General features: G+C 34.6%; 1 protein-coding gene across 12 annotated transcripts in view; it reads right to left on the reverse strand.

Annotated features, from left to right (window-relative positions):
* LOC126069873 (lysine-specific demethylase 6A-like) overlaps positions 1-25,606 on the reverse strand; it is a 214,718-nt gene that overhangs the window by 117,204 nt on the left and 71,908 nt on the right. For 10 of the 12 annotated variants that reach the window (XR_007516091.1, XM_049873512.1, XM_049873510.1 and 7 more), the window contains 3 exons: positions 24,710-24,830; positions 20,512-20,566; positions 19,151-19,185 (listed from right to left, as the gene is read on the reverse strand). Coding sequence is in view for 9 of the 12 variants with exons in the window: in XM_049873512.1 (XP_049729469.1) it covers positions 19,151-19,185; positions 20,512-20,566; positions 24,710-24,830 (211 nt within the window). In the remaining 3 variants the exon portion in view is untranslated. Of the gene's footprint in view, positions 1-12,315; positions 12,404-19,150; positions 19,186-20,511; positions 20,567-24,709; positions 24,831-25,606 lie in introns of those variants that run through there. The other 2 variants (XM_049873517.1, XM_049873516.1) reach the window with 1 other exon arrangement.

Raw genomic sequence — 25,606 nt, forward strand, 5'->3', positions numbered from 1 at the left:
CAGGCAAATGGGCAACTCAAAACTGGTATTAAGTGGAAATCTGTGTAGGGCATGAGCCTATGGAATGCAATTTGGGAATTTAGAGAATGCATTAGAGTAGGGCATACATACCAAAGCCCAAAAGAAGAACCCCCTTCCTGGATCAGATGGTGACTGGGTCAACAAGGTGGTCTGTTAGTGCACTCAGATGAGGTGACGAATTGGGACTAAAAAATGAGATGTGGGGGTGCCGCAGCAATGCAGAGAAAGGCTAAATTCAGACCCATCCCCCTTGCACCCTCTGAGGCACAAAATGCAAGTGAGAACTGCTCTGTCTGCCATCAAGGTAGACAGGGTTTACAGATGATTATGTGGCAAATTCCCTGAAGGGAAGGCCCTGCACATAGCTCTTAAGTTGACTGCACTGCACCAATGATGATACTGGCACCAGGTGGCTACTACATAGGGGTCCTCACAGGAATAGACACTTACTCTAGACTGGGCTCTGCATATCCCATGACAGATACCTGTCAGGTATCTGTCTGATATGCAAAAATCAAAAACACCATTAAGGAATTGAAACAAAAGATACTGTACCGATTTTGGCCACTGAGTTATATTTCTTCAGAACATGGAACACACTTTACAGCCTACAGGGTGTGGAAATGAGCCAAGAAACATCCTATTAAATAGACATACCATACTGCATACCACCCACAGAGTAATGGTTTGACAGAGAATTGGAATGGGCAATTAAAGTATCTGTTATGTAAAACGGGGAGATAAAGGCACGTGTGCTCACATTCAACATGAAAGGTGTAATGGGAGGATCATCATTAGACAAGTTCCTATGCTTTTCTGAATAATGTTAGAAAGAGAGAGTAGAGGATGACACTGGTACTACTATACAATTCTTCATCTCATCACCTCAAAGTGTTTTCTTCCAGATGCTGTGGTCCCAGGACCAGGGATACAGATTTGAGTGCCAGAAGCAGGACTGATCCCTAAGAAACTGTAACCATACCCCTAAACCTGTATACCAGAATTCCCAAGGGCCTGATGGGGTGGCCTGTACCTTCCTCTCATCTGACAAAACTGGGGTTGACAGTGAATACTGCCATACTGCCTAGTAATTGAAGAAAGGTCATAAGGTAGGTCTTATGGCTCAATAAGTGAATAATGAATATGCATTGAAATTTCATGCACTATGTTTTCTAACCACAACTAAGTAACAAAAAGATGACTAAAAAGTGAAAATTAACAACATACTTTTGAAAGATCCAAGACTCAAAGAAAAAAGATCACCAGGGAAATTAGAAAGTATTTCAAACTACATAATAAAAATGCAACTTACCAAAATTTTGTAGATTAAAGCACTGCTTTAAAAAAAACTTTATTACTTTAAATGTTTTTATTACACAAAAGAATGTTAAAAAGTAAGTAACCTAAAGAATTAGAATAAAGGGCAAAGTAAACACCTTCAAAGTAGAATAATTAAGAACAGACCTGCATACAAACAACAGAGAAAAATCAGCAAAGCCAAAAATTGATTCTTTTAACCAATCAATAAAACTTAAAACACCTATAGCTAGGCCGTTAAGAGAAGGAAAAAACACAAGTTACCAGTATCTAAAAATGAAATAATGGGTATCAACACAGATCTTAAAAGTTATTAAAATCACAGTAAGGAATACTGTGAACAAAATGCCATTCAACAATTTAAGATGAAATGGACAATTTCTTGGAAAATACAACTGACCAAAGCTGGCACAAGATCAAAGTACGAAAATATTATGAATGGAAAAAACTAATATGGAATGAGATATAAGACAATGCAACTTCCATAAATTAAAAACACATACAGTAATTTTTTTTTAATAGACATTCAAGGATATAGAATAAGAGAACATGGTAGACAAAGCAAAAAGGGAGACAAAGTTTCATTTCAAAGACTCGTAATAACTTGTTTTATATAGGCTGAGCAAAATGATTAACTCAATGTTGTATAAATATAGAGGAAAAAAAAAGGTGAAGACTGACCGAGTCAGACAATGAAAGAACTGGAGAGACAGTCAACCCCACTCCTCACCACCCACACACAGACACAACTCCAAACACAGAGTATCCACATAGACCACTCACCCCAAATACAGAAGGATACAAACTTTCCAAAGACACACACACACACACACAAAATCCATGAAAACTGACAATAAAAGTGGAAGAAAAAACTCATCATGAAACGCCACATAAAATTTACATGTATTTTTAAATTAATAAATAAAACTGATGAGAATTTCTCAAGTGAAGACTACTGTAAAAATAAAAGGAGAAATTGTGAAGAAAAATAATCAAGATTTTTTAACTAAAACTGCAATTAAATTGATAAAAGATAATAAAAGCAAACAATTAACAAAAGATAATAAAAGCCAAAACGTAAAGCTGGTATAACCCACTTGCTGTCAAGTCAACCCAGACTCATGGTTACCCTACATATGTTAGAGAATTGTGCATTACAGGGTTTTCAGTGGCTGATCTTTAGAATTAGATACCCCAGACCTTCTGAGGCACTCCAGGTGGATTCTAATCCCCTACCTTTCAGTTAGAAGCCAATCGAATTAACTATCTGCACCACAATGTACTGCAGAATTGACACAGTTTTACCGTTACCTATAAAATTTTAAATATATGAGTGCATTGTTCTTTATTCAACACCTGCATTAAGTTATAAATGCTTAGAATTTTTAGAGGGTATTAATATATAAATGTGTTAAGGGAGGGGGCTGGGAATTTTAAGTATAGACAAAAGAACGAGACTTTTTGTTTTTAGTGTTCTGTATTTTATTTTTAAATCCCATAATTTATCCATTAAAATACTACTAAAAAAAAAAACAGAAAAAGTCAAAACAAATATTCACCCAAATCACAGGCGGTTAATAATTTTATATAAAAATTTATATAAACACACACACACACAAAGCAAGCAGTACAAGTGTAATGTGAAGTAATTTAAATCCACTTATGGAAAAGGAGAAAGTAAAACTGATCAAGAAATTTTTAAACATTCGACCTTCACATATGCTCAAAGCCGTGCCCATTTTAAAATACATAACTTCTTAAAAATGAAATGAGAGATGAAAAACACTGTTTCATTAAAAAAGTCTTAAGAGAAAGTTATGCAGGTCAAATTGCATATCCAAAGACTGAGATGGCCCGTTATCAAGAATTTATCCTAAAAAAAGTTTACTGAATATATATAAATAAATACATATTTTACTAAAAATGTTATTTATTCAAGGGGAAAAAAACAGGGAAGATTAGATGTCATACAATGAGAGATGCATGAACATGGTAAGAAAAAGGTAACTGAAAATTGCAAATATATTAAGACTCACATTGCAGAACTAAATTTAAAAATTGGAAAAGATGTTCAAATATACTGGCTCATAAAAATAAATATGCTGAGAAACGGACAATGACATATTATTTTAATATAAAGCAAATTTTTGTGATTTAATTTTCTAAAAAAGTACTTAAATTTAGAATAGCTTTATATTTAGCAAAAAAAAAAAATTCAAATACAGAAAGTTTTACATAGTCTTTACCTAATTCCCCTTAAAGTAAACCTTGATCAACCCACTGAGGCAGTGTTTGCCAGGTTTCTCCACTGTAAAGATAGGTGCCCCCTTAAGATACTGTGGTCTTTGGAAATAAGTCACTAAGTGAGGTCTGTAATCTGAGAGAAGAATGTTACATAGATAATCTGGAATTTTTTCTGTCCAGATTTTTCTGTTCATCTCATTTATTTAACCATTTATTTATATTAGTATGTAACCATGTATATTTAGTTTCTGCTTGGGGTTATAATCTGACTTTTTTCCTTTGAAGCGGGTGCTCAAATTCTATTGGGTTTGGCCACTGGGGGTCTTTACAATTGTATAGTGTGTTCCACTGATACATTCCTATCATTTTACTTTTTGAACACTTCTTTACTTTCTGGCACTACTTGATGCTCTATGTTTATTTTGTATGTTCCCTGTTCCAGTCCTAAAAACAGTCGTTTTTCCAACTGGGCTCTATTTTAGAATGGTATTAGAAACCAAGATCTAGTTGCTGAGTTGCTACTGGAATGTCAGAGCTTCTAGGCCCACTCAGTAGAAACAGAGTTCAGATATATAGGTATACATACCTACCTGTGTACACACGTATTTATCTGCAATTGGTATGAGTCCAGTGTCTTTAGTATTGTGTCTACCCATCTAAGGAGATTTCTGACCTTCCCATTACCAAACATGATATCCTTTTCTAACGAATGATCTTTCCTGATAATGTGTCCTGGGTAAGCCTGAGGAAGTCTCTCTTTCCTCACTTCTAAGGAGCATTCTGGCTGCATTTTTTCTGAAATTGATTTGTAAACCAAACTGAAAATTTTCAGATATTTTTCTCACACTTGAGGGAATCTTCTAAAGGAGGTAGCATAGTGCTGCTGTAATAGAAGTGCCACAGTGGCTGGTTTTAACAGGCAGAAATTTCTGACAGTTTTGGAGGCTAGAAATCCAAATTCAGGACACTTTTTCTGTTGGCTCTGGCAGAAGGTCCTTGTCTCTTTTCCACTTCTGTTCCTTAGTTCCTTAGGGACTTTTAGGTGACTTATATATTCCCCTCCATTTGTACTTGCTTACTTCAGTGCCTAAACTGCTCCTTTTATATCTCAAAGATAATTGGTTTAAAACACACCCTACAACACTGATATTAATGTCATAAACATAACAGTGAAACCCTATTCCCAGATGTGCTCATATCCACATGTATAACCAAAAAACCAAAGTCTAAACCTGTTGCCATCGAGTTGATTCCAACTCATTAGGGAACGTACAGGACAGAGCAGAACTGCCCCATAGGGTTTCCAAGGAGCACCTGGTGGATTTGAGCTGCCAACCTTTTTGGCTAGTGGCTGAACTCTTAACCACTGAGCCACCAGTGCTCTTCTACACATATAAGGATTAGAATTTACAACACAGATTGGAGGAGGAACACAATTCAAGTCATAACATATAGAAATAAAAATTTTTTAAATTCTTCTCTGAGAGGATAATTACACTGAACATAAAGTTTTAGGGTGACAATTTATTTTCTTTTTTCCCCAACACTTTCTTATTGCTTGCATGGTTTCTGACAAGAAGTCTGCTACAATTTTTAGCCTGGTTCCTCTTTGAAAGTATGCTAATTTGTCTCTTGTCTTTTAACTCACTTTTGTTTCAAGATTTTGGTCTTTTGTCCCTCCATTTTTAAGTATTCATATTTATCATAGACAGTAACTCTTTGTCTCTCATATAAAATATGAGTATCTTCCACCAGTTTTGGGATGCCATTTGCCAAATAGCATCTGTGTTTTTGGGGGGGAGGGTTTAGAATACATATTTTTTAATCTTTACATAGCCAAATTTATCAATCTTTTATTAACTATGGATTCTGAATCATAATTAGGTATTAGTCTTATCCAAAGAAGAATTCGCCAACATTTTCTTTCAATATCTAACATGGTTTCCTTTTTTCCAAACAGATTACTGAGGCATTTGTACTTTAGTTTTATATATAGGTAAGATAAAGATATAATCTTATTGTTCTAAACAGCTTCATAGTTTTTTCCAGTATCATGCCACATCACTTGTTAGAATGTCCATCTTTGCCCAGTACTATCATTTTTGTATGACAGATTTCCATATAATCTTAGGTCTATTTCCAGGCTTTCTGGTCTATTACACTGATGTATTTGTCTACTCATACACCAGTACCAAACAGTTCAATCTTAAACTGCATAATATAATGTAACGGATGTAATTTAATATCTGAAAAGGCTAGTCCTTTCTGTTGTCCCTCCTTTTCTTTACGGATGAGGGCTCTCTGGCATATTTTCTTTTCAGTATAAGGTTTGCTATGAACTTACCAATCTCCATTAATAACAAAAACCCTTGATGTTACTTTACTTGAGTTGCACTAATTTTATAAAGTAATACTGAATGAACTGATATGCCCTCAGAATGCTGTCTTTCATTTTAAGCCTTTTTTTTTTTTTTGCCTCTCAAGAATACTGTTTTAATTTCCTTTTATAAGTTTTACACAGTTCTTATTAGGTTTATTTCTAATTATTTAATATTTTTTGGAAACCCTGGTGGCGTAGTGGCTGCTAACCAAAAGGTCGGCAGTTCAAATCAGCCAGGTGCTCCTTGGAAACTCTATGGGGCAGTTCTATACTGTCCTATAGGGTCGCTATGAGTTGGAATAGGCTCAACAGCAGTGGGTTAGTATTTTTTGTTTCTATTAAAATTTTTTTCTTTATTGTTATGTCCTCTAATAGGCTACTTATGTATATAAAGGTTACTGTTCTGCATGTCAATGTGTGTCTCTAATTGATTTCCAATCCCTGAGTGGTATAGACAGTTAATACACTCAGCTGCTAACCAAAAGACTGGAAGTTTGACTCCACCCAGAGGCACGCTGGTAGAAAGGCTGGGTGAAAAAAATCAGCCACCAAAAATCCTATGGCACACAGTTCAACTCAACGGCAACTGCTTTGAGGGCAGTGGTGATTCACTGGTAGAATTCTTGTCTTCCATGTGGGAGACCAGTTTGATTTCCAGCCAATGCACCTCATTTGCAACAACCACCCATATGTCAATGGAGTCTTCATGTTGTTATTATGCTGAACAGGTTTTAGCAAAGTTTCCAGAGTGAGACAGAGTAGGAAGAAAAGCCTGGTGCTGTACCTGCAAATATTGGCCAATAAAACCCTACAAATCGCCATGGTCTAATCTGCAAAACATCCTTAATTTATATTCTCGAGTTCTTTTGTTTTTAAAGTGTGGGTTTTAAATTTGCTGAAGGTTTGTTCAGCATCCATGGTAATAATGATATAATTTTTTTCCTTTGATACATTAACATCGTATACAGTATCAGTGGAATTCAAAATATTGAACCAACAGTCATTTCTGAGATAAATTTAATTGAGTACACTTATTATTTTCTTAACATAGCGCCAAATTCCCTGTACTAATGTTTTACATAGCAAATACACAATGGATATTCATCTGTAGTTTTATTTTCTTCTTTTTCTAGGGGCAGCAGAGTGTTGCCTTTTTGAGACTTAGGAATCAATGTTATATCTGCTTCCCCAAAATACTGACATTTTTTACTTCTAATTCTTTCAAAAATTACAGAGAAATGAGAATATCTGGTCTTAGAAAGTTTCATAGGCTTACCCTGTGAAACTATTTAGACTTGGTAGTTTTTCAAGTTTGTTCCTTTATAGCTATCTCAATGTATTCTATAGAAACTGATACACTTAAGCTTTCTATCCCTAATAGTTCAATTTTGGTAATACATATTTTTGTAGGAAACTGTCCAATCCATCAAGGATTTAAATTTATATTATCTGCAAAGCAGACTCTTACGAGTTTTTAAATTTCGTTCATTAATGATTATGTCTCCTTTGAAAGTGCTTATTTTTTATAGTTTTGTTTTTTTATACTTCCATGCTCTCTTTTCTTCTTGATCAAGGGATTTAATGTTCTATGTATTTTATTTCAGAAAACAAAGATTTCTTATGACATACTTTTTTCCCAATTTTTTATCACTATTTCTGCCTTTACATTATTTCCTTCCAAATTTTTAAAAAGTTCTTATAATTTCCTTATGTTGAATCATCCTTGAGTTAAGTATTTATAATAATTTAGACAGAAAGTGGATCTGGTTTACAATTTGTCTATATACATGAAACTTGACTAATAAATTCGATACTAAACTTCATTCTAAAAGGTAAAAGGTTTGATGTGAGAAAGTAATTCCACTCAAGTTGAAAATGGCCTAATACAGGATTATTCATAGTAACTGTTTATAACTATCTGCAGCAGGAAACTTGTTAAATTTTGTAACACATATTATACCAGGGAATACAACAACACAGTTCCAGATGTACTGAAATAAAACAGCTTCCAAGATATACTATTAACTTAAGCCAACAAAAAGCTAAAGGAAAGTCAGAAGAGAACATGCATAAGGCACTATAATTGGAAGGAAATAAAGAAAACAAATATGTGTATAAACACACTGGTGAATTTTCGTATGTATTTAGAAAGTTTCTTTGGAAGAATACTCCAACTTCAGTAACACTGGTAGCTGACAGGGAGGGGAACAGTACCTAGGGAAAGGGAGAAAACAGAGAATTCACCTATATGTTTTAACGCCCTGTCATTTTAGATAACCCATATAAAGTTGCAATGAGTCGGAATCGACTCGACGGTGGTGGGTTTGGTTTTTTTGGTTTATTCAAGTAGTAACAAAATGAATTTTAAAAGTTTCTTAGTCTGTATACCTTATAGGCTAGTTAGAACCAAGCTATCAAATCACTGATCTATGTGCTTTTGTTTTTTATTATAAAACACTAATATTTCCGTGAATGAGATTAGAAAGGTAAACCATCCATTCAAATTTTCCGCTTCTTGAATAAAGTCTGGTAATTAACTACTATAACTTAATAAAAAAGGCCAACAACTCAAAAATGTGCAAAGAACTTCAACAGACATATCACCAAAAAAGATATACAAACCACCAATAAATAAAAGATGTTAAACCTCATCAATCATTAATTAGGAGAACACGAATCTAAACCATAGTTAAGATACACTTTACGACCACTGGAGCCTGAAAATTATAAAGAGAGAAAAAGATAAAGAGTTGGGGAAGATGTAGAAAAACTGAAACTCTTGGGTAGTGCTGGTGGGACTGTAAAACAGTGACACTGCTATGGAAAACAGTCTACTGGTTCCTCAAAAAGTTAAAATGTAGAACTACCATATGACCAGCAATTCCACTCCTAGGTTTATACCCAAAAGACTTGAAAGTAGGGACTCAAGCAGATCTTTCACACTAATGTTTGCTGCAGCATTATTCACAATGGCCAAAAGGTAGAAACAACCCACTTTTCCATCAACAATAAACAGAAATTAAGTTCTGACACATGCCACAACATGAGTGAACCTTCAAAACACTAGCTGAGTGAAATAAATTGGATGCTTATTTGACTCCACTCATATGAGACTCTAGAAAAGACAAATGCATAGAGATCAAAGCTTATTAGTAGTTAAAATGGGCAGGTGAGAGGATATAAAGCAATATTGCCTAAAGGGCACTACGTTTCTGTTAAGAGTATTGAAAAATCTGGAAACAAACAGCAGTGATAGCTGCAAAACATGGCAAATGGAATTAATGTCACTGGATTAATGGCTAAACTGACAAATGTCTTTATATGTTGTGTACATGCATGTATACACATATGCACGCATGTATGTATGCATGTATATTAGTCCTCCCTCAATATCCATGGGGGATTGGTTCCAGGGCTGCCACATGTAACAAAACTCACAAATACTCAAGTCCTTTTAAATAAAATGGTACAGTATTTGCGTATAACCTACACATATCCTCCGGCATAGATGAAATCATCTCTAGATGATTTGTAATACTTAATACAACATAACTGCTAGGTAAATAGTTTTATACAGCGCTGTATTGCTTAGGAAATACAGACAAGAGACAAACAATGTTTAAACAACAACTGCTGGTGAAAGACCAAGAATCTTTGATAGGCAGGAGGTATACCAGGGGATGCCTACGCATCACTTCCTCTGTCTGGGTTCACTATAGTATTCAATGTGCAGCAAATTCAAGTTTTGCTTTCTGGAACTTTCTTTTTTCTTCCCAATACTTTCAGACCATGGGTGCTTGAATCCAAGGCTGCACAACCCACAAATAGGAAGGCCAACACTATGTACATATGTACGTATAATACATATATACAGACACACATGTACATGCACGTACAGATGCATCACAAAAACAAAATTTTCCTTAATAAGGAAATGCATGTCAATTACTATACCACATTTTTACTCAAATAACACGCCTTCTACGTATGTTTGCCAACCATTCCCTCCCCCAAGTGGTGCCTACAAAAATATGTAAAGGGAGCAGATGGGAAACTAAAAAGAATGCGCACATTATTTTCTTCAAGATACGGTAAAATGTTTAATAAAAATTATCATTATTTTGAGATAAAACATCAATAATTTTGTCTACAAAGCCAATAACCAGTTACAAATGTAAAGAGTAATAGGATATAATAGAATAAATTTAACCAAAAAGATAAAGGGCTGGTGTCCCCAACTTTATACACTTAACTGTCCTTCAAAGTTTCAAATCTCTACCACATCAAAGCTAATACCTCTGGCATGACTCAACGCCCATACACACGCACAGGCATTTTAGAGTAGCAATGAAAATATTACTACTAACAAAATGAGTATTAGAAACAATGTGATTCTTCCTCATCCTTAGAGTATAACTCATCGGGAAGGTGCAGTCAACTTCTTGTGTTGTAAAGCTATTTCGAATAATTTCTTTCTTTGTAGTTATTTCACCAAATCAAAGCATAATTCAGTACACTTTTTTATTTTACTATTTTTAGGAACTTTATTATTCTATCTACCGTTTTTGATGATGATGGCCATAAGGACTAGCCTCTATTCTTGTCCACTTAATAATGCTACCATCTTCTATGAATAATCACTTTTTTAAGCTCTATGCTTTACCCTTTAATGGTTTTCAATATAAAAGCAAATAAAGTCCCAAATAAATGACAGTATACTACACACTTTGTTTTACCTTGCAGAATACATTTAACGATATATATACCATGGAGATTCTTCCATAAGAGTATATAGATATAAATATTCTTCCTTCCTTTCAACACGTGAATGGTATTGAATAGGACAAAATAAACCATATTTCATTCAGCTTCTCCATAGTGATAGACATTTGAGTCATTTCCACTATTTTCCAGGAAATACCTTAATCTGGCGGACTTTTTAAAATTTTCTGCATTATACCCATCACATTACTTGATTATTGTCTCTTTTCCTATAATAAAATGAGGTACTTAACATTAGGTCTTTTTATCTTTACTTTTGTTTCTGTATGGCCTAAAAACTACTAGGTATGTATATAAATCATTTCTCCTTTATGACACTGGGCAAGTACAAAATTTGGAGTTCAGATATCCTCATGGAAAAAAACCACTTAAAAAACATTCCAGGGGTGCAGGATAAAATTTCCAAAGGACACACTCTTGAAAAAATGGTGAACTGGAATCATACCAGCCTTTATGACAAATGAAGACCAATTTAAAACCAAATTTAACTCCTCCATGGGTTATAACAATTTGTCTCCAATCCAAAATATTTGCTAGGGAGAAGAAAAAAGTACATTTTCTCTGGAAGAAGCACAAGTGCTCAAATGATTTCAATTGAGTTTTCAAGCATGATGTCTGGCATTCAGTAAAGAATTTCCAGTCATGCAAATTGACAAGACATAAACGAAAATCAAGAAAAAAAGAAACAGTAAAAACAGACACTTAAGATTCAGAAATTAATCATCAAACGGTGACTTTCAAATAACTACGATCAATATGTCCAAGAAAATAAATGATGAATAATTGCAGCAAAGAATTGGAAACTATGAAAAAAATCTATCAGAAATTTTAGGGAAAAAAATGGGATTCTGAACTCAAAAAGTAACTTAGTTGCAGAAAAGATACAGGTAGAGAGGTTAGTGTTACCTGGAAAATAAACAGAAGAAAAGAGATGAGGCAAGAAGTTGGAAAACAACGGAAAATCATAGAAGACATAGTAAAAAGCTATATACCAAGCATACACTTGATGGGCCAAAATATGAGGACAGGTCGGTAAAAGCAGTTTTTGAAGAAAAATCTCCCTGAAAAATGCTAAAGAATATCAAGGCACAGATTTAAAAGAATACTAAAAACTACTAACAGAAAACCATGAAGAATTAGGATCAACAGCAAAATTTTATAATACCAAAGATAACAGAAAATTCGTAAAAAAACAATCAGGAAAAAAAAAAAAAAACAACCCAGAAAGAGGTATATATAACCTTCCAAGGATTAACAATGAGATCATGAGGAGATTTCTCATCAAAAAACAATGAAAATATGAAGACAATGGAACACAAATATCTAAGTGTGGTAATAAAAAGATTGCCACTTCCCCTGAACATAGTTGTCCAAAAAAATGTAAAATACCATACAATTCAGAATAGGATAGAGCTGGCAGGGAAACACCTATGCTCAAATCAAGCACTACAACTGAAAAAATTTCAGATATTATCATTTTGAAGACAGCATAAAGACACTGAGAACATCAACAAAAAAAGAGTAAGATTCCCAGGTGGAAAAAACTTTGAAGAAGTAGCTAACTTCTGTACCTGCTTTCATGAAGACATTTTCTGATTTTGGGTAGAGGGTAGAATGCTGAGAATCGAGGCTCTCTGCACATGCCAAGGATAGATGCTGAGGAAGAGAAAAACCAACACAGCAAATAATAAAGGCAATTCCTCATACAAAACTAAAATTAGCGCAGATGGAAAGACAAAAATGTAGGAAGAAACGCAGAGCAATGGAAAAAATAAATACGGATTAAAACAGCGTTTAAATTATGTCCTGTGGTGTTTATGTACACAGGATAAAAAATACAACATCAGCACAAAAGGAGAAACGATACAAATGGAACTGAAATTATCTGTTTGCATCGTCAGGCAAGGGTTAAGAATACTAATTTGTAAAAGTTTTTTTTAGTATGCCTTAAATTCATATTAAAATCTCTAGGGTTATCACTAAAAGTAAAAAAAAAAATAGTTTAAATGAACAAGGTAATTAATAAACAGAATATTTCTAAAAAGAAAAAATAATATGAGAGGTTTGAACCAAATATATCAATTATTTCATTAATATATAAAGGAACTATATGTAGTCCAATTAGAGCTCACAGATGTTGTTGTTGGGTGCCAGCAAGTCGTTTTCGTCTCACAGCAACCTCATGTTACAGAGTAGAACTGCCCTACAGGGTTATCTTGGCTATAATTTTTACAGAGCAGATTGCCAGGATATTTTCCCACAAAAGAGCTGGGTATGAACTGCCAATCTTTTGGTTAGCAGGATGGAGCTTAATCATTTGCACCCCCAGGGCTCCTCAGAAATGGCTCGATTTAAAAAAAAAAAAAAGCAAATATACAAACAATATGCTGTTCATAAAGCACATACCTTAAATATTGTAATACAGAAACACTGAAAGCAAAATGATGGCTAATGAAGGCCATTAAAACCCTTTTTAAAAAATGACTTACATATATAAGGTAAGCTTTAAGACAATAAGCACTGAAAAAGAAAAAGACACTTCATAATGACAAATAGGTCGTTCTACGAGGAAGAGAGAGCTATTCTAAATTTAACTGCAAAGAAGTCTTGACAAATCTATAATCATTATTTAAATAAATAAAACCTACTGCCGCATAAAGCTGTTCCATAGGGCTTCCAAGGGGCAGCTGGTGGATTCAAACTGCTAACCTTTTGGTTAGCACCTAACATTTAACACTCTGTTACCAGAGCTCCATAATCATAATAGGAGGCTCTAATATTCTAATATCTTTCAGTAATTAATTTAATGGACAGGCAAAAATGAAAAAGTGAAAAAAAAAAAAATAAGGGGGACACTGAAAACACCAATACAACTAACTCAACCTAACAGTATAGTGTGCCCAAGAGCAAGAGAATACATATTCTCTCCAGTTATATCATGGGTCATTAACCAAAACCCTCCATAAAAACTCATGGCAGTCAAGATGGTTTTGACTCATAGCAATTCTACAGGAAAAGGTAGAAATGCCCAACAGGGTTTCCAAGAACAGCTATGGATTCAAATTAGTCAACCTTTTGGTCAGTTTCTGAGCTCTTTAACCACTGTGTCATCAGGCCCTCAAGACTGGCCACACAGTGAGCTAAAAAGCAGTCTCAAAAATGCAAAAGATTAAAAAGGCAGAAATAGTAAACAAGAAAATCAATAGTACAAAAATCAAAAACAAAAAGATAATCAGAAAATTCCTATATGACTGGATATTAAGTATCACATGTTTAAACAAACTTTATGTTGAAAATCTCACAGTGGAAAATAGAAAATATTCTGAAATGAATAATGAAATTATGACACACCAGACTTGTGAATGCAACAATGTATTTTACATAATTTTTAAAACAGAAATAAATTTTAGAAATATGTATTCAAAAGTTAGCAAAAGTAACATCAAATAAAATTAAATTCCAAAAAGTAGTAAGATAATGAAGTGGAGAAATTAATAAAAGAGAACACATATATGAGATAGAAATCTTTGAAAACCCCAGGCAAGATTAATAAAGTGAGTTGTAAATTACCAATGTAAGAATTGAGAAAAGGCTCCTCACAGTTCTCCATAAGCATTAAAAATGGAATACTATGAACAAATTTGCCAGTAAATTATAATGATTAGATAAAATATATAACCCTTAAAAAAAAAAAATACAACTTTACCAAAAGGGAGGTCCACAAAAATTCCTTCGAAAATCTAAACAGTGCTATGCTTGACTATAAAATCACCAGAGAACATTACATAAAAAAATAAAAAGAAAACACCAATGTCTTCATGAAGTTATATGCAAACAACTTATAAAAATATTAGCAAAGTAAATCAAGCAAAATGTCAACAAGGATAGTTAGTTTTGATCAAGTTACAGCTTTTTTAGGAATATAAGATTGGTTACAATTTAAAAGACTGATTTGATCTTTTATTCTCGATGAGACGTATCGGACAGATGTGTCCCTATTCCTCATAACTATTCCTGGACACTTACATAAAAAACAAACACAAGAAAACTCCAAAATGTGCAGAAAAGAAACCTAACAGTTATGGACCTTTGGACTCAAAGAACAACACAGAAGTGAATTCCACGGTTTTTTTGTTTGTTTTTACTATCAGTTTTAGTTTTGCCTCAGGTATCCCAGATTGAGTTCTGGAAAACCCAGAAACCTAAGAACACCAACAGAGTCCCAGAAAAAGAATGATCTATCACCAAAAGATCAAAACTGTGGCTCCACCCTCACCCCATCATCCATCTATACATGCCATAAAGTGGCATATCTATAATCAGATACGAAATGCTCAACTATACACACATATTGTACCAGTATCAATTTCCTAGCTTTGACATTGTACAGTTTCTACATAAGATGTAACCACTGGAAAAAAGATAGGTTGAAATGTACACCGGTTAACTCTGTGCTATTTTTAAAACTTCCTGTGAATTTTAAATTATTTGCGTGGTGGGGATCACCTATTAAAACAATTTGGCCTTTTGGTCCAAAACTGACCTGGTTCCCAAGACCTCATGGGTCTGACCTTCATCTGACTGGCTGGGGTTCCTGCTACATAATGGACCTTTACATGGATTGGCTGTAGGGTGCTCCTACCCAGTAGCTGACCTTTGCCAAAATTAACTGGGGAGGCCCCTCCAGTGACTGATAAAAACTCTAGAACATGAAGGTTTAGGTGGGGTCTCCTGGTTGAGGTGAGCCAGGAAGGAAGCACATCCCTTGCATTCTGGGGCCCTCCGCTATGATTCTCCTGAAGCAAGTAAACATGACATAGCAACGGAAGCTGTGACGGTACCAGAAGAAACAAAAATAATAAGCAGACCCAAATGGTGGGGGCACAGTAGCACAGCATTAAGACTGAATCCCAGCCGAGATCTGAGAGGAGGTACCACAGGCAAGCCTGCCAGATCCTTGAGTTCCCTGTGTGAAAGTTTCCCGATGGGTGAAAAGGAACAACGGTTTTGGGGAAGAGTTGGCAGACCCTCTTTTAGACACTGAGGCCCATCTGGGACCTCTTCTGAACCTCACCCTTTACCTATCTTTGTTTGTTTTTATCCTCTTCTGCTACTAAAGTTGTTACTGCAGTTATGCTGTTTCCATCAGTTGTTTATAACCATTCCAAAGAACTATCAAACTCAACAGAGAAAGGCCCGTGGGGTCTATGACTGGTGTCAGATAAGAAGAAGCTGGAGAATTGGGGTTTATCATATGACCTCTCCTCCCAGGAACCAGCTTTGTGCTGATCCTTGTCAGTGTTATCACTTCAGTTGGTGTCCAAGAGAATCCTTCTACTACATTATTTCAAATTAAGAGTTAAAAGGATCAACTTATAATAAAAATAGGAAAGGTATAATGTCTGAAACTATATTAAATTCTAGCAAACGAGGAGAAAGTAATTATCAGATTACAGAATAATGGCACGGTAAGGATATGAGAAACTCCAGTTTTTTAACATGAGTTTTCAGATACAGGTGAAAAATGAGGACAATCGAAAGACCTGCAAATCTATCAGTACAAAATTACCTCTTATGTTTCAGTCTATTTATCTCAACACCTCATTTATAAATAGGATTTCTAAAATCAAGAGTTTTCTTGTATTAACAAGAAAAAGATAAATACTGAGATAAAGATTTCTTATAGATACCATATAAAAGTATTATTGTTGTTGTTAGGTGCTGTCAAGTCAGTTTCAACTCACAGTGACCCTGTGTACAACAGAGCAAAACAATGGCTGGTCCTGCGCTAGTCTCACAATCGTTGTTACGCTTCAGCCCACTATTGCAGGCACTGTTGCAGCCATCTCACTGAGGGTCTTCCTCTTTTTCTCTGACCATCTACTTTACCAAGCATGGTGTCCTTCTCTAGGGACTGGTCCCTCCCGATATTTCTAATTTTCCTAGATTCCATACTTCGCACATTCCACATTCCAATTAATGGATGTTTGCAGTTGTTTCTTCTCATTTTGAGTCATGACCCCCAGCAAATTCAAGTCCAAAAAGCTTGACTCCAACCACGTTCCATCAAGGGTTGGTTCTACCTTGACTAGACACTGTTATTTTGACTGCTTTCCAACCTGTTTTGACTGCTCATCTTCCGACACTGTATCAGACAATGTTTTGCTGCTATGCAGAAGGTTTTCACTAGCTAATTTTTTTTAAGAACTAGACTGCCAGGTCTTTCATCCTAGTCTATCTTAGTCTGGAAGCTCAGCTGAAACCAGGCCACCATGGGTGACCCTGCTGGTATTTAAAATACCAGTGACATAGCTTCCAACATCATAGCAACATTCAAGCCATCACAGCACGACAAACTGACAGGCCTATAAAAGCATAGTACCCAGATTTCCTTTCCTGAGATAGATATAGTCACTCTATATTCCATGCCCTCACCCTATAATAACAAGTACCTGCTTCACAAATCAGTAATGGACATATTCCAATTTTTTAAAATGCAAGTAACTGAATTCTAGAACACCAGTGACTACTAATGTTTGAAATCCATATTTCAAGTTTCAATGAAATGAGGATAATTTCAATGTGCTAAAATGCATAAATTCTTGTAATATATAAATCGTAGTTAAAATTGTTTTCTCTGCATAAAAGGATTAAGAAGATAAAAGCGGAGCTAACAAAACTCTACTAGATAGGCAGGTGGGCAGGCAGGCAGATAGATACATACACAGTTAGATATATCAAAGATTAGCATTGGCAGGTAATAATTTTTATCCATGACAGTCACATTAAGAAGATCGTTAATTTTCAAAATAAATCTTCTAAAGCCAAAGAAGTACAGATTAACAGAATATGTCAACTTGAAGGTTTTATGAATTCTGATTCAATAATTATGGAAGGCATGTGTATGTTGTGTGAAGATTGGGAGAAGAAAGGGAAATATGTCTGGGAATCCAAGTTTTTAAAGTTCTTCATGATGGCTCCTATATAATATAGCTAGGTTCGGAAACAAGTTACTTAAACTCAGATTATCTTACTGCACACCCCGTATTAATACGAGTAATACTAGGATCTTTTGTCTTTTAGGTTAAGCTTAGATGGCATCTAACTCCCACAGAAGCAGCTTGCCAGATCTTTTCTACTGTGGAGTGGCTGGTGGGTTCAAACCACCTAACTTTCTGTTAGTTTAACCGTTGTGATGCCAGGGCTACTTTAAAAATTATATGTATATACACATATGGAATATATTTTCCCTCTGAACACCTGTAATTAAATGTATGTTACATCTCACAATTAAAATACAATCATTAATATTGTACTGGGATAATCTGTTACTGATTTTTAGTCTCATAGTGACTTCTTCCTCACTTTTCACTACAGACTAATGTAAATCTGTATGCTGTTATACTTTTTAATCATACAACCAAACAAACCCTGTTGTACACCCAAAGAAAATATTTTACAATGAAATTGAGATACTTTTAATAACAACCTTGAAAGTAGTGATTATAGCATCAAAGCATGATTCTAAAAGGTCTATCAAATACAGATATGCAAACAGTGTTTCAATTTTAGAGAAAACAAAAGAAGCTATTCTAAGATGTCCTAATAAAATCATGTATGAGTATTTTTAAGAGAAAATTAGTTATTACACATCAGGACAGCAGAAACCTTTTTAAGTACATTTAGTCTCCAACTTATGATGGGGTTCCATTCCAACAACTCCATCATCAGTCAATTCGGACATAAGTCAAATAATAAACCATTTTTTTTTTTTAAATTGTCATTATTATTGCCTTTTACTATCAAAATCTTTATAAATCCCATCTTTAGTTGTTTTGGGGGATTGGTGTAAGAACGACTATATTAGCAAAGTATGCCCTGCAACACTTTATTTGGTACATATAACTAACAATAAGATGTACTCCCCTTCTTGCCCCAAAAAAGGATGGTGATTATAAATATGGTTCATCATAACCCAAGTATGTCATAAATCAGGACTACACTGTATACGTATTTCAGCACAGGTAATTCAAGGTTAGAGACAAATCACATAAATGACATTCTGGCAAACAAATTAAATCTCACAGAATTTAAGGTACAAAAACTATGTATACATAAATATATACAGTAATTTTTGTACATATATATACACACATAAAATATATGTAAAATCTCAAATCCCTTCATTTCTCTTATAAACTTTATCACTAATAAACTTTCCAACATATACAATGAGTATAAAATATTAAATGTATGCTAGATTATTACCCAGCTTTCAAATAAATACCTGCTATATTTCATTTAAAGCATGAAGCCATTTCATATATTTTTACATCACTTAAAACACTGAATTTTGTTGCTTGTTAGTTTGTGTTTTTGTTTAAGAAAGTCAGTTAAAGCACTTACCTGGGTCTCATACAAGTGGGCAATATGAAATTTAACTGTAAGGATCAGGGAAAAGGACCAATTAATACAAAATATAAAACATCAGCAAACTGTAAATAAACTAAAGATTATAAATTGACTACTGTAACTTATTTTTTAATAAAATAGAATGTACAAACCTATGAAAGATTGAATGTATTTATTCATTTTAAGTCATTACCAAATAAAATTTCAATCCATTTAAATATAATTTGAATAAACATAAAAAACATACAGCAAACAGTACAAGTCAAAGTTTGAATTGGCAACATTAAAACAGAATATTTAAAATTTATATATTTTGGTACATGGTATTCAAACACTGAGTTCTACCTTTAAGAAATTAGTACAGTTACTATTTGATAAAGACATTTTTAAACGCATACCAGTTATTCTTTTATACTAAATCTCATGCAAACAACATTTTTGAAAAAGTTATAAACCAGCATAACACTAGTAACAACACAGAAAAGAAACGGATTGCTGACATTTCTCTTTTAGTTCTTCTGAATTAGGTAACTATTATTCAAAGAAGGAAAAAAAGGATCAAACTACCTAAAAAGCAAAATTATAAAACTGGTGTATCTGGAAAATCAAATACAGGCAGATTGTTGTCTTCCAGTTCTTCTCCCTCCTTCCCTGGTTTTCTTTCCTTCCTTCCTCTCTGCTCTCTACCTCTTCATCACTCTTTGTTCCTGAATGCAGTAACTGCTAAAACTTACCTGTAAGGCTTGTTCAAATTACAAGTTAAAGATACTGACTGATTCAGTAAGCTGGGCAAAGATCTGGAAAGATGCCTTTTCACTAAGTTGCCCACAATGGAGGATATTGCAATAGATAACATAACTTTCCTTCCAATAAAAAGTAAATAAATTTAAAAAATCCACTGCCATAGAGTTGATTCCAACTTCTACTGACCCCAAAGGGTTTCCAAGGCTGTATATCTCTAGATGAGCAGACTGTCACACGGAAGAATTTCAAAGACTAGTCAAGGCTGATGGAATATGTAAATTACTGGAGACATTTTATAAAAAGAGAAGAACAGTGTTTACATTCAAAAAGATAGGCAATAGAAAAGACTGATACCTGGCACAAAGTAGGCATTCAATATTTATTAGTGCTGTATGAGACATCAGCACTTCCATAGCTATCCAAGTAAAGGGAACTATAACATCTCAAAGTCTCTTAATCAGGCATACATACTTTCCCATTCCTGTACTCAATAACCAACAGGAACAAATATACAGGTTTGAAAATTATTTACGGACATAATTCAAAATATACTATGGATAGTCTCCTGTTCAAACAAATACAACAAAACATTGATACTTAGTAATACTTACTTTCAGCAGTAGACAAAGAGCAAGGATTACAGTCAACCAAAGCTAAATGAAAATGCTGCAAAGGAAAGTGAAAATGTTAACACACTGAGTTTACAGTTACAGTAAATTCTGATGTATATGTTGGATTCTGAAAGACTAACATACAGTAATCGGACTATGTCAAGTTATTTTAATGAAATGGTTAAGAATGGGGAATCCAGGGAAGAATCAACCTTATCGAGTTATCCAATGTGTATTTTTATTATGAAAAAAATTAGACTTCCAGAAAACAAAAATACTAAGTGACCACATTTATTTAAATGCAACAGGTCTTTTAAGTCATTGTTTAAAAATCTGAAAAGTCCAGTAGTATTTACTGTAGAAAAAGGCTGCTATCTTAAAATAAGAGCTCAACTTCAGCATCTAAAAAATAAATATTGAGAATTATCATCAGGGATAAAATGCATCTGTTTTACTAGTTCTTCAATCATTACTCTGACTCGGAACATTTTAAAATCATAACCCTACATAGTCTACATCAAGTAGATCATGTTCAAATTGATCCTGAAAATTCAGCTGACCTTTTAAAATGTATGTAAGTTTTTATATGTAAAATTTGGAGAATTTCTCATAAAATATTAAAACACTAACTATACTATCTACTGTTAATTCTATAAGAGCCATGGTGGCACAGGCAGGCAGGCAGGCAGACAAATGATAAATGCTATACAGACTATTTTTTATCTGTGTAACCTTAATGTTTAAGAACTTAAATCAGTACGAAAAATGCTGGTTAATATTTGACGTCTACTGTTCATCAACATTAAATGTAATTACATAAAGTACTTAATGGAAGGTAACAGGTACTAGAGCTCAAACTTATATTCTCTGAACTACTCTATAAGCTATTTCCACAATACACAATTTTCAGAGCTTTCACTAAAATATATCAACAAAAACACACACCTTATAATATCATTACCACTAAACAAAGATATTAAAAAATCAACTATAAAATGATCATTATCCAGAATATAAATATTTAAAACTGTGTTTTTTAAGTGTTACACATACTGATTCTTTCTATGTCCTTTAGGTGAACGTTTACAGCACAATTTCTCATACAAAAATTTACACACATAATGTTATATGACACTAGTATAATCCCCACACTGTGATACCACGCTCCCCCTTTCCATCCTGGGTTTCTCATGTGTAGTCAACCAGCTCCTGTCCCTTCCTGCCTTCTCATTTTCCAGACAGGAGCCTCCAATTTGGTCTCCTGTATCTGCCTGAATTAAAAAGCACACTCTTCATGATAATTACTTTATGTTTTAAAACCCCATCTAATCTTTGGGAATGGCTTCAGTTCTGGCTTAAAAGAGGATCCAGGTGCCATAGTTTCTGGGTTCTTCCAGTCTCTGTCAGACCATTAAGTCTGGTCTTTATACGTGAATTTGGGTTCTGTGCCACGCTTCTCTCCCGCTCTGCCCGGGACTCTCTGTTGTGTTTCGTATCAGGGTGGTCATTTGTGGTAGCCAGGCACCATTCAGTTCTCCTTGTCTCCGCCTCATAAAGTCTCCAGTTTATGTGGACCTTTTGTCTCCTGGACTAATTTTCCTTGTGCCTATGGTGTTCTTCGTTCTCCTTTGCTCCAAGCGGGTTGGGACAAAATGATACATCTCAGATGGTCGCTTACTAGCTTTAAGACTCTAGATGCCACTCACCAAAGTGGGATGCAGAACACTTTCTTAATATACTTTGTTATACCAGTTGACCTAGATGTCCCTGAAACCATGGTCCCCAAGCCTCCGTACCTGCTACTCTGTCCCTGCAAGTGTTTGGTTGTATTCAGCAAACTTCTTAGCTTTTGGTTTAGTCCGGCTGTGCTGACTTCCCCTGTATTGTGCTTTGTCCTTCTCTTCACCTAAGATACTTCTTATCTATTTAGTGAATACTTCCCCATGTCTCTCCACCCTCATAACCATCAAAGAATGCTTTCTTCTGTATTTAAACCTTCCCTTGAGTTTTTATAATTGTGGTCTATATAAATATTCGTCCTTTTGCAACTGAGTAATTTCACTCAGCATAATCCCCTCCAGGTTCATCCTCGTTGTGAGATGTTTCTCGAATTTATCATTGTTCTTTATCATTGTATAGTATCCGTTTGTTTGTTTTTACTACAATTTGTTTATCCATTCATCTTTTGAAGGGTACTTAGGTTCCTTCCATCTTTTTGCTGTTGTGAACAGCACTGCAATGAACATCAATGTACATATACTTGTTTGTGTGATGACTCTTATTTCGCTAGGATCTGTTCCTAGAGTAGGACTGCTGGATTGTACTGTACTTCTGTTTTTAAGGAACTCACGAATCATTTTCCCAAGTGGCTGTACCACTTTACATTCCCACCAGCAGTGTATGAAGTGGTCCAGTCTTTCCACAACCTCTCCAACATTTATTCTTTTGTGTTTTTTAGATTAAAGCCAGCCTTGTTGGGTGACATGGTATCTCACTGCAGTTTTGATCTGCATTTCCCTAATGGCTAATGATCGTGAGCATTTCTTCATGCATCTGTTAACTACCTGAACGTCTTCTTTAGTGAAGTGCCTCTTCAAACCCTTTGCCCATTTTTTAGTTGCGTTATTTGTCTTTTTGTAGTTGAGTTTTTGCAGTATCATGTAGATTTTGGAGAACAGGCACTGACTGGAAATGTCATAGCTAAAAACTATTTCCCAGTCTGTGGGTAATCTTCTTGCTCTTTTGCTGAAGTCTTTGGGTGAGCAGCACAGGTGTTTGATTTTTAGGAGCTTCCAGTTATTTTGTTTCTCTTCTGGTGTTTGTGCATTGTTAGTAATGTTCTGTATACTCTTTATACCACATATTAGGGCTTCTAGTGTTGTCCCACTGCTCCACCAGGGTTCCCAGAACCTCAATTTCTTCCAAAAAGCAATGTTTTTGTCATGCAGGCAAGGCCTATCTCTATTTAAAAAGTCCAGGAAAATATAAATGATGGTACAGACACACCAAGAAACTCTTTCTCAAAAAGAAAACATTTTTTGAGAAATATCAAATTCCACTAGAATTAAGACTGTTGTTGTGATAGTGCTGTCAAGTTGATTTTGAATTAAGGTACTAAACAAAGAATGTGTTCTTTCCTAAGGATGTTTTCTACTCACCAGCTGCCTACGTAACTGCCTTACAGGGACATTCTTTTATATAATTTTATTTCGAGAAGTTTCCTGGTAGTACAAGTACAGAGATTCCTAAAGAGATTGTGACCCTGATACTCCCCAGCATATTTTCTTTTTTTCCAAAATGGGCGACTAAGAACTTGACATAACTAAAGCCATAATGAACCTATATGTTTTTCTCCTTCGTCTGTTTGCCTCCTCCCTCACATACCTTTGTTCATGACTTTGTTTTGACCTATGTTAATGGCCTTGTTCTTTGTTTTAATCTGATGCAAATAAATTTGTTATGTTCTGTCGGACCACCTCTGCCTTAAGAACCCCCACAGGAAAATCAGAGCCCAGGTATCTGATACTATATGTTTGGTCTGATACAGTCTTTTGTCACTAACTTGTAATGAATAGCTCCTCAGGCCAGACCATCTGTGGGACTACGAAGACACTTGCAACCCTTGTAAGAGTCTGTATAAGCCCTAAAGTAAAACTGCTCTTTGGGACTCCATAGAGACAGCCATGTTGCTGCTGGGTCCCCAGTGATGTACGCAACCTCCTTAATAAGCTTTCTCACTCTTTCTGACTTCAAGTATGTTTCATTGGTTCAACTGCTCCAAGGCCAGGACCCTAATCGGGTAACAAGATCAGTACATAAGGAAGGTCAATGAATAACAGGTGCAGTATCACTAACCAACTCTTTCTCATCTCTGTGGTGGTCAGTAACTTACAGGGAAGTGACTTGAAAGCTTAAATAAAATCAAAACTTTCATGCTCTCTTGATCATAAACCTCAGCTGAAAAATTAACAATTAAAAAAAAAAAAAAACCATTAATGAACGTTATCTTGCAAGTCTTAGCTCCTAACACTTTTACCCTGAACATCAACCTTATTTTTTAGTTCATATCTTAAATATTCAAAAAACTTTTTAAGTGCCAATAGAAATTCAATGCTCTTTAACATTCTAACATTTAATAAACAACAAACACACGCACCCACACAAATAAAATACATCCAGGAAAAGCCCAATCACCTACCTTTAAACTAGATTCATAGTCTGTATTCACTTTGAACATAAGCCCAAGACGTAAATGAATTTCTTTAGCTCTGCAAAAACCTGGATCAACGTAAAGCACCTCCTGGAATGCTTTAATTGCCCTGAAATAAAACAGATGTAAGAAATCATATGATTTTAACACATGTATTTTGTTTGACAGTATCACATAACATTCTGGTTACCACATTCTAATGGAAATGCCAGTCTTATAAAAATGTTATGAATAGTAAGAGACTAGAAAAGGAAAAGAAAGATCAGTTGAACTTTTTGTTTCCATTATTTCAACAATATTTCAACATCGACAAAAATTTTCATTATAAACAACCAATTTAAAATTTTCTGAAACATCTCAGAGAAAGGAGTGGTTGTAAAGGTTTTAAAAGGATGAAAGGGTAAATGACTGTTTCTAGGTGGTTCTGAGTAAGTTAGCTTTTTAAAAGTTTTATATTTTTGCCTTTCACGTTATGGCTTGGAACTTAACATATATAGTATGAGATGGGTTCAATATTTATTATTTTCATGTGGATGCCCATTAGCCAAGGAGCCCTTATGGCACATGGTTAAGCATTCAGCTACTAACCTAAAGGCCAGCAGTTGGAAACCACCAGCCAGTCAACACAAGAAAGATGCAGCACATAAATTATATGAATTAGTCTTTGAAAATTTTGAGTACCTGCACAGCACTAACAGTTAAGTACTGGACTTTTTTTAAAAATGTGAATTTTACCTCAAGTTAAAGGAAAAAAAATACAAATGTCTACAAAATTACAGAAATAAAGTCACTGATGAATTTCCTATCACAATCCCTTTGATCTACTCTAGATTACATATGTACATACAACCATCTGATAATAAATCCCCATTTTACATTTAAGAT

This window comes from Elephas maximus, chromosome Y, assembly GCF_024166365.1.
Source record: "Elephas maximus indicus isolate mEleMax1 chromosome Y, mEleMax1 primary haplotype, whole genome shotgun sequence".
Taxonomy (NCBI): domain Eukaryota; kingdom Metazoa; phylum Chordata; class Mammalia; order Proboscidea; family Elephantidae; genus Elephas; species Elephas maximus.